This window comes from Gadus macrocephalus, chromosome 17, assembly GCF_031168955.1.
Source record: "Gadus macrocephalus chromosome 17, ASM3116895v1".
NCBI lineage: Eukaryota > Metazoa > Chordata > Actinopteri > Gadiformes > Gadidae > Gadus > Gadus macrocephalus.
The window spans coordinates 4,779,034-4,788,978 of record NC_082398.1 but is presented as its reverse complement, the minus strand read 5'-3'; the positions used below and the strand labels follow the sequence as shown (position 1 = coordinate 4,788,978).

The window sequence follows — 9,945 nt, the reverse complement described above, 5'->3', positions numbered from 1 at the left end:
GCATGTCAAATGTTTTACATTGGAAAGACACGATGCCTTGACTTAGTGCTTTTATTTATTATAAGAGAGGGAGTGAGAGAGTTTAAGTCAAAAGTTGACACAAAAACGAAGTAAAAACTAAAACTTATTTTCCTTCATAAGGCAAAAAATAACAGCAACGTCAACATCAGTGAAGTCAGCTCAGTCAACTTTTATCAGTCGACCAGGAGAAATATCACATTATTTTTTCCTGTACTTTTCCTATCCCGACAGCGCACTTTCCACGAGCCCCCGATCCCTCCACAGCATCAACAAGTGCTTCCCTTCGCCCGCCTCGTGCATTCACATGCAAATGCCCGCGCTCGCGAGAAGCCCTCGAGCTCTCATTGGTCCACAGCTGGCACATAATCGCTCGAGAGAAAGCAGGGAAAACTTTCTGGTCATCACCCAGATCCTTCAGTCGCATGTGAATCGGTGCTCTTGTCGGAACAAATCACCCGGTCTGCTCTCTGCATTCACCAGATACCAGAAGAAGACGACGACGAGGAAGAGGAGGAGAAGGAGGAGGTTTTGTTTTGTAAACACCGCAGAACCCCTTTGTATTTACCGTTGCGAGTTTGAAGGCAGCCCCTCTGAAAGTTTGAAAAAGTTGCGCGACGTACATCAACGGTACGTTGCTGCTCGGTTGGTTGTCACACGCGCGGTGGGCCAGTGCTGATTAGCTGATTTGAGACACCTGGTGCCCTGTTGTACCTGACGCACGAGCCGCGGCGGGACAAGTTGGGCAACGCGCCGCCGGGTGGAAAGGCGACTCGCGCACCATCACAGCCTTTTTTTATATCTATCTTCTGGTTTTAAAAAATATTACTTAAAGAAAAAAACACCATGTACAGCATGATGGAGCACGAGCTGAAGCCCACGGGTCAGCCCCAGTCCCACCAGACGTCCCAGGGCATGTCCCCGGTGCCGGGCAACATGACGGGCGGCATGGGCGGCAACGGCGGCTCCCACCCGGGCTCCAAGACGGCGTGCCCCCCGGGGGCCGACCCCATGGACAAGGTCAAGCGGCCCATGAACGCGTTCATGGTGTGGTCCCGAGGCCAGCGGCGCAAGATGGCACAGGAGAACCCCAAGATGCACAACTCCGAGATCAGCAAGCGGCTGGGCGCCGAGTGGAAGCTGCTCACCGACGCCGAGAAGCGGCCGTTCATCGATGAGGCCAAGCGTCTGCGCGCCGTGCACATGAAGGAGTATCCGGACTACAAGTACAAGCCGCGGCGCAAGACCAAGCCCATGCTGAAGAAGGACCACCACGGGCACGGCGGCCCCGGGGGGGTGGTGGTGCACGGCAAGTACCCGCTGTCCGCCGGCAACCTGCTGGCGGCGGCGCAGGGGCAAGGCCAAGGCCAGGGAGGAGGCGGCAGCCCCCGGGTGGACGGCTACGGCTGGGGCCATGCCGCCGGGGGGTACGCCGGCATGCAGGGCGACGCGCTGGGCTACACGCAGCAGCTGCACCGCTACGACCTGTCGGCGCTACAGTACCCGCCCGCCATGGCACCACAGTCCTACATGAACGGCGGCAACGCCTACAGGTGCGTCTTTATTATATATATTTATATGTATTTTTAAACTTGTTAGCACCTTGTTTTTGTTTTGGTGAATACGTGTATAAATATGGAGGAGCTGTGGTGGTGTAGGTTGTGTGACTATCCAGATGGGTTGTTGGTTGGTATTCTGTGGGAAATTATGGGTTGTATGTTATGTTAGTTAAAAAAAGGGGATTATTGCAATCTGTTCAAATTCGAAATTGAAAGACTTTGTATAGACTGCCTACACATCCATTTATTTATGTCAAACGGACCTAAATAATGGGATGGGGCCTAAATAATTAAACAGGATCTCTTCCCCCAAAACAAGATGAGTGACGAGAGTAAATCCTCAAGGTATAGCTTTACATACACGGGATTGCAATCCTTCTTTGTATTGGGTAATCATTTCTACCGGGTGCTCCTGGAACACAGGCCTCACACGGGCGGTGAATCATCAAGGCTACATCGTGTTTCTGATAAGTATTGCTTGCCAAACAGGCTTGGCTTGCTTTGCTCAGATCGTCCTGCCCAACTTGTAATTGCCACAGTGCAACTTTTTGAATTTAGTATTTGTTCCACAGATGTGACTGTGATGGCTGTAATGTTTGGTCAAACATGCTGATCATCCTTGCGAAAACCTCTCGGATCGATTTTGATGGGCTAAAATTCTGTTTAATAAAACCTTTTGTGTGGTGTGTGTTGCATGAGCCAGGGGTGCTTTGTGTGTGGTCCCCTACCCACAATGCACCAGTGTGACCGATAGCCAGACTAGTGTCCCAGCAATCCTCAAAACACGTACTTTGACAATTTGAAACGCTGAACTCTTCAACCGGCCTCATAAGGAAACCTTTGTTTACCCCTCAAAGTCACTAAAGGAAACCTTTGATTTCCATACCAACGTTTAAACTTGTTCAACTGACCTAGTTGGACTTTTAATTGTTGTTCAAAACTTTTAACCAGATTATCTCAACTCTGGGTGGACTAAACCAAAACAAACGTGGCACCTCACATTATCACAATAACACTCTTTATTTATTTAAAAGGTTGTCGTTTTAGTGTCTGTTGGAGAGACGGGAGATTAGTGGTGTTGAGCAGTGGGGAGAAGTTTGCAGGTGAAAGCATGAAGTCGTTCAATGTTGACCGACAGATCAGCGAGCTATGCGGCGGGCCCAGCCTCTTAACCCTCCCTTTTGTCAGTCTGAACACGCAGGTGCACTGCGGCCTACGAGAAGGGAAAGAAAGAAAAAAAAACGGGAGAGCTTTTGCCTCATTGTTAACAGAAATCCCAGTATGTTCCCTAGATCTGTAGAGTCGAGATCAAATGAAAGCCGTTGGCATGGTTTGGGTTTTTAATAGGACTGGAATCGTTCAACCACTTAGGATGCGTTTCCGGTAAACTCAGAGTATTAATATGGATTTGGATTTGAACGACGACAACTTAAACGGCTCTCTTCGCGCCTTTCTCGGTATGTTCTTGACGGAACGGTGTTAAAGAGTGAATCCATCCATATCCGAACACCAAATCCCCACAGCCGAGGAACTTTAAAGTATTCGATGCAGAGAATTCTCAAACTTGAGTCGAGACACTCCTCGACGCTGCACCGATGCAGATGACCCCGTCCTGTGTGCTCGGCCGCCATGTTGACTCTCTCTTCTCCTCCCCCACAGCCCCATGTCGTACGGCAGCAGCCCCCAGCAGCACAGCCCCGTCACCATGTCCATGGTGAAGCCCGAGCCCATGTCCCACTCGCCGCCCACGGGGCCCGCGTCCGGCCACCACCACCACCACCACCACCGCGGGCCCCTCCAGGGGGACCTCAGGGACATGATCAGCATGTACATCCCCGGGGGGGACGGCGGGGACCCCACGGGGGCCGCCGCCGCCGCCGCCGCCGCCGCCCAACGTGGCTACACCAGCGTCCAGCAGCACTACCTCGGTGGCACCGTCCCGCTCACGCACATCTAGACACTGGGTGGGGGGCGGGGGGCGATGCAGAGGAGGACGGAGGCGCCAAAGGAGAGAGTGGTGGGGTCTGAGAGGGGGGGGGGGGGGGCGTGAGTCCCCGCCCCCCCACCCTTCCCGCTCGGGCACATCTGGCGCTACGAGGGGGAGCGGTGGAAGGCGGGTCTGAGGGGCCGTTCTGGGGCCCCCCCCCCCCCCCCAGAGTGGTACGGGGACACCGACACGTCAGAGACTAGCATTGTAACATGCGTACGCGCGTCCCCCTTTTTTGCACTCGTACCGCCGTACATAGAAGGGCCCCGAGGTGCTGGGGCCCCCCCCCACACACACACACACACAGCCGACGCACGCGGCGGGCACGTTGCCACTGAGGTCTACAAAAAGCCTGTGTATTTGAATATTCAAAACTGCTATAGTCTACCTCTTGTTTTGTGTCTTAGGTCTTTAAACTCATTCGTCCCAGATTCACCACCCCCCTGTATATCCACACGCGCGCATGGACGCCCCATCCTCCTCCAAGTGCCAACATGTTAAATGGACTGTCTATGAAGGACTGCTGTAAATAGAAGATGTTTCCCTTTCCTCTGTGTGTAAATATTACGCCTCTTCTGTGTAGCGTAGGGAACTCCCAAAACGTTAGCCGGAACCGGTGACGTTGCGTCGCAAAATCTCTAACCCCCTGCGGCCACTTTCATGTAACCACAGATGCGCGGCGTTCCCGAGCGGGAACGCCGTTAGTTGTTGATGCGGTCTTCCAGTGCCGCGGTGCAGGGTAGGCTGCGACGTCTGAGACGCCGGTCTGTTGTCTGTTTTGCAGTCCTGATGCTCATAAAGTCTACGGATGGGTGGCTTTCTCAGGTTAGGATGTGAGGCCAAAGTGACTCGATATGGAGCCTGTGCCCACTTGCTAGTTCTCAAGAGATGGGGGGCAGGGGGGGGGCAGGTGAACCACTTTAACTTCTCCAGAAAGTGGCTTATGAATGGAAAGTCCTCCTGGTCTGTGGGGATCAGACGGAGCAGGATCTGGGTCAGCAATGGGGGCGGATGCGCCTCTGTAGAACCCTTTTCTATCACCCTAGGGCCTTGGGTTTAGTTAAACTGGGTTTTCTGGCTGGTTTGAGTTCCTGTTGGACAATCGAGATTGCAATATCTGAAATAACATTGGGTAATTTGTTTTTAAATCTGTTTTTCCAGTGGCGCACCAGGGGAAAACATGTTAAAATTTGTTTCCTCTATGGCAGTCTTTGGCTTCACTGAAAACCCCATCGATGGATTACGTTTCTTATCCAGTTTGGAATTGAAATTTTTGGCTGCCAATTATGAGTTAAAATGTTTGGTGTAATTTAGTTTTATAGATTGGGTTTCTGTTTATTTGACCAATATTGTAACTTTCTTTAGTTTAAGTGGTTTTGGCAGAGGCCCAAGTTGCTCTTTCTCTTGTGTGCCACATGTTCTAGGCAGGTGTCTCCCATTAACCGAATGAAATTAAATGTAAAATGCTGCATTTCTGTTTTTACCCCTAAAATAAAAATAATACTTTTTTTAAGCAAAGTTTACTTGACTGATTTCGAATCGAATTCTGTTGAAATACAAATTGTTGAGTACATGTTTTTCCATCCCAAATGATTTTTCTTTCCAACAACAGTGACTGAGGAGCATTTTAAATAGTTTTTTTTTCTTTAATGATTTGGTTCCTTTTTATCAAGCTTAATTTTGAACCAGTATGCTTCACTGTAAATAACGTATGGTTTAAGGCTTCACTCTGAAATATTTTTTTAAGGGAAATACAATATGGTGTGCAATCCACTAATACTTGCATCAGTGCTGCTATTGCCTTAAACGGATCTGTGTTGTATCCGCAAAAAGACGAAACATTTAAAATAAATTCGTTTTAAGTGATTGTTTACATTAATTACTTGGATTGTAAAGGGAAAATTGCAACTTTAACCTATAGACCTACACTTTAGGCCTTTTCCCACCAGCGATATCTCACCACTTTCCGATGTTTAAAACACATTTATAAACAGTGTTTATACAAAATGTACGATTTTAGAATTTAACATTTCTATTTTGCTATATTCCAGCTTGTAAATTGTGTAAAATATTAAGACTTGCAGCATCCGTGTACATAATGTGTAAAGGTCTTGTCAGCTCTTACACTAAGGGCCCGAAATCTTAATTTTTTAAGTCATTTTGTAATGGCAAAATATTAAAATACCTTTTTCCTTCCCAACCATGGTCTGATTTGTGTTGTGTGTGGGAATTTTCAATTACAATGCTTGAGACTCAATAGAGAAGACTGGACAAAAAGGAAAAGCCCTTTTTCCCAGGGGGCACTTCAATTATTATTTTTTAAATGAATGGCGATCAATGGATATTCGGGCACAATAGACAGATTACACACATTTAGTGGAGTGGTTGATTGACTTAAAGAGCCGAGGTCTTTATCACCCGAGGGACACTATAGGTTTTCAGGCTATATTTACTCCATTATGATTCAGACGATAAAAAGACTTATGTATTATCAAATTAGATCATTTACTTCATTTCAATTTAAAAATAAAGATGACTTGGAAATCCGCAAATGACAAATAGGCCTACAAAAGATAACTATATTCCAGACAGCGTGTATTGTGAGAGTTGGCAGTGAATCGGCTGTTGCACAATCTCTGACCTCCCTCTTTGGAGAGAGAGAGAAAGAGAAGTCAGACGCACGGCCATCGGAACGAGCCCTGCGCGTCCAGCCGCGCCACAGGTGGACGCGTTATGGTCCAGCCGTGTTCAAAATAAAACTCCCGGCAAGAGCCATCAAAACTTGGTTGGAGAGAACATGGGTGTCCGACCGGTGTGGGATGGGATGCGATGGGGGTGGTTGATGGGGCAATAGGCCTGTATCCCCTACACCCCCCCCCCCACCCCCCCCCCCCCAACACACGTACACACACACACACACACACACACACACACACACACACACACACACACACACACACACACACACACACACACACACACACACACACCATGAAGAATGATTTAAAGGTCGATCATTTACTTTTTTTCCCTTTACCCTCTTTTAAATTCACTCCCCCCCCCCCAAAACCCCGCCTCTCCCGTCCCTCTCCCTTTCTCCCCCTCTCTCTCTCCCTCTCTCTCTCCGGAGTGAAAGCGGGTGGCTGGCCCGTCCGTAATTGGCCGTTTCGGAGGCACATTGTCCTGGCTTTTGAGCTCGCAGGTGCACACAGTAAAGCCGCCGCGTTCCCTACGACACCCCCAGGGCGCATTGTTCGCTTTCTCTCGCTCCCCCATGGAGCAGAAAATTAGCGTTGCTTCGCCTTCCCCAGCTCTCTCTCTCTCTCTCTCTCTCTCTCTCTCTCGTCTCTCTCTCTCTCTCTCTCTCTCTCTCTCTCTCTCTCTCTCTCTCGCTGGCTCTCTCTTTCTGGGCTCGGGCTTAACCCTTTCAGCGACCGTTGCCATTCTCATGGAAATGGGGGCGCGGAGCCCGCACCCCACCCGACTAATCGGCGAGTAAGGGGAGGGGATGGGAGAGCGAGAAAGAGAGAAAAAAAGAAAAGATAAGTGCAGGGATAAATCTCATCGTGGCTTTTCTGTCGATCCAAGTCTTTCCTGACATTCATCTAAGCCTATCTCTCTCGCTCTCTCTCTCTCTCATCTCTCTCTCTCTCTCTCTCTCTCTCTCTCTCTCTCTCTCTCTCTCTCTCTCTCTCTCTCTCTCTCTCTCTCTCGTTCTCCCTCCTCCCCAACAGACGAGCAGTCTCCCTGGCAACGCGAGGCAGTTAAAACTATAGGCAGGCGGCGTGCAAATTGGAAGGCAAGTAGCCAGTGGGAGCCCGAAACACGCACTAATCACTGTAACTCATCCTAAGCATTATTCCAAAGAACTGATCGCTGGAGATAGAAATATAGACTGAATCCAATGATTAATTGATTGATTTAATTGGTCTAATTGGCAGTGATCAGAAGGATGTTTTAAAATTACCTATTTTCTTTACATCATTCGTTATGCTATATCATTCATCAATTTCGTCGACTTTCCTTTACTTTTAATACCCTTTTAAAAAAGTTGTAGCACAGGAAAAAACAAGGCCGCTCTTACACATGGTAGGACTAATACAATCCAAATATACATATGAAAAACCGATAAATCGTTATACAAAGATGTAAAAGCCATAAAAACAACCGGGCTCCACAATTGGTCCACAGTCGCTGCTCTCGCGGAGGGCCAGGGGCCCATTGTGCGATTCAGATGCTTTCATACTACAGAAACGAAGGCTTTGTCGCCGACTCGCTGCTCATGTAGTAAACCTATGGCATTCACTAAACATAATGATGCAATTGAGAAATGATGTGGGGATAATGATGAACTGTTCGTAACATTAATTAACAATTCACAAAAGCAGTTCACCGCGGTTTTTTCAATGGGTCCTATACTAATTAATTAATTAAATAGTTAATTAATTCAGGAAACAGTTTGGCCGTTTCTTTTCCCCCAGACTCAGTCTTCTCAAAACGTTGGAACATATATGTGCCTATGATGTTGGAAAACCTATGCTAGTGTGCGTAAAACTAAACGTAATGTTATTGCGGATGTTGAGCGTATGGATGTGCGTCTTGGAAAGGAGTGGGGTCCTATTCGCTGGGGTCGATGGGTTGCAGGTCGACGGATAAAAAAAGAGAGAAAATGGTGCACAGAAGGTGGAATGGGGTGGGAGGGGTGTGTGTGTGTGTGTGTGGGGGGGGGGGGGGTGTGGGGGGTTGGAGGATTTTCTGGTCCAATACATCCATCTCTTAGCAACGAGCAGCGAGGCTTCAACAAGTGGTTGCCATGGATTTGGTGAACCCGGACTAAACAAGTGCGTGGGACATGCTGGCGGTGTGACTTTTAAGTCGTCACGAAGAGCTGCGGTCTGCCCAAGCTATACAGAGGGGGGTCTATGTGTGTGTGTGTGTGTGTGTGTGTGTGTGTGTGTGTGTGTGTGTGTGTGTGTGTGTGTGTGTGTGTGTGTGTGTGTGTGTGTGTGTGTGTCTGTGTGTGCGTGTGCGTGCGTGCGTGTGTGAGAGAGCGATCGGTGTTTGTGTGTTTGCGTGCGTGCACGCATGTGTGTGTGTCAGTTTGTCAACCATACGTTTTTCTAAAGCATGCATTTAATTGCTGAAATCCAATTTACTCAATTTACGATAAATATTTGCCTTTACGCACCAAATTACGCGTCGACTTCATTTGCGCACTAAACTCAATTGCGTCTGTCTTTTACCAGTTCACGCCTCGAGGAGATTAGGAACTAATAGACGATCGAAATGTGTTCACATGGATCATAGGTTCCCTATACCCAACGAGATTGGTTCTGACAGGTCTCAGGAAAATATTCTTTAATTTTAAAACTTTTTTTGGGAATGCTCCGTCCTTTAATGCAGATTTGATGACGTGAGTTCTCACCATCATTCAAACAGGGCTTTGCCAAACAGGGCAGTTTCGGTGTGATTCAGGGGAATTCGGAGGGTTGGACTCGAGCATGCCAGTTTGATTGATTGATTGACCGTCAGCGACCAATTCATTCATGTTAACCTCGTATGCGGACCTCAAAGGATGACAGAGTTGATTTGAGTGTGGGTCTGTCCAACTCCCAATCCCAAGTCGTTAATGTGATTTGTTTTTCATGTTGAGCTTAGTTGTGGGCTTAAAGCAAAGCAGTTGAAGCCAGTATCAGTGAGGCTTAAAGCAGTTCCTGTTTCTAGAGCCTCGCCCATATGTGTTAACACCGATTAACAGTCACCGCAGCGATTGGTCTATCCATTGTCGGTAGACAACAACAGTGTTTGTATTTACTTTCTGCAATTATATATTGAATCACGACTTTACATAAAAACTATTTTGTGCTAAGTCCCTCTTTGCAAACCTGAAACCTTGAAAAGTATGAAGTAAATCAGCCTGATTGCATTTGTTTAATACACCAAAAGCTGACCTGAGTAGCGGTTGCCTCAAACAAAAGCAGTTACAAACCAGAGCAACACCTAATGAATATGTGGAACCATTGTACTATTATACACGTATCAACGGCGGCTCTTGATGTGACACAAAGCAACGCCTTTTATAGGTTCCCAGGGGAGTGTATGGGCTCCAACCCCTTCTGGGACCTATCCACTTTTCTTGGTCCCTACAAATGACAACAACACTGCCACACCCATGGGTTAGCTAGCGCCCGTTGACATGCACTGTCCTACGTACGACCGACGCAGACCGACGCATACACGCACACGTCCGTGCACGTATACATGCACATGTTTCCAGACGTGCAGACAGAGAGAGCATGACATGTTGTTAAGCTTGGAGGCATGTTAAGCCAACGGGGGGATGGGGGGAAGATCTGATGTTGTATGGGTGCTCCGGGGATA

The 9,945-nt window shown here is 48.1% G+C and overlaps 1 protein-coding gene across 1 annotated transcript; it reads left to right on the top strand.

Moving 5' to 3' along the window:
• The first annotated feature begins 391 nt into the window (after positions 1–391).
• On the top strand, positions 392–5,764 carry sox19b (SRY-box transcription factor 19b). Its single transcript, XM_060076817.1, has 2 exons — positions 392–1,571; positions 3,237–5,764. The coding sequence occupies exons 1-2, from the start codon at positions 865–867 to the stop codon at positions 3,532–3,534; spliced, it is 1,005 nt and encodes a 334-aa protein (XP_059932800.1). The 5' UTR covers positions 392–864; the 3' UTR covers positions 3,535–5,764.
• The last annotated feature ends 4,181 nt before the right edge of the window (positions 5,765–9,945 follow it).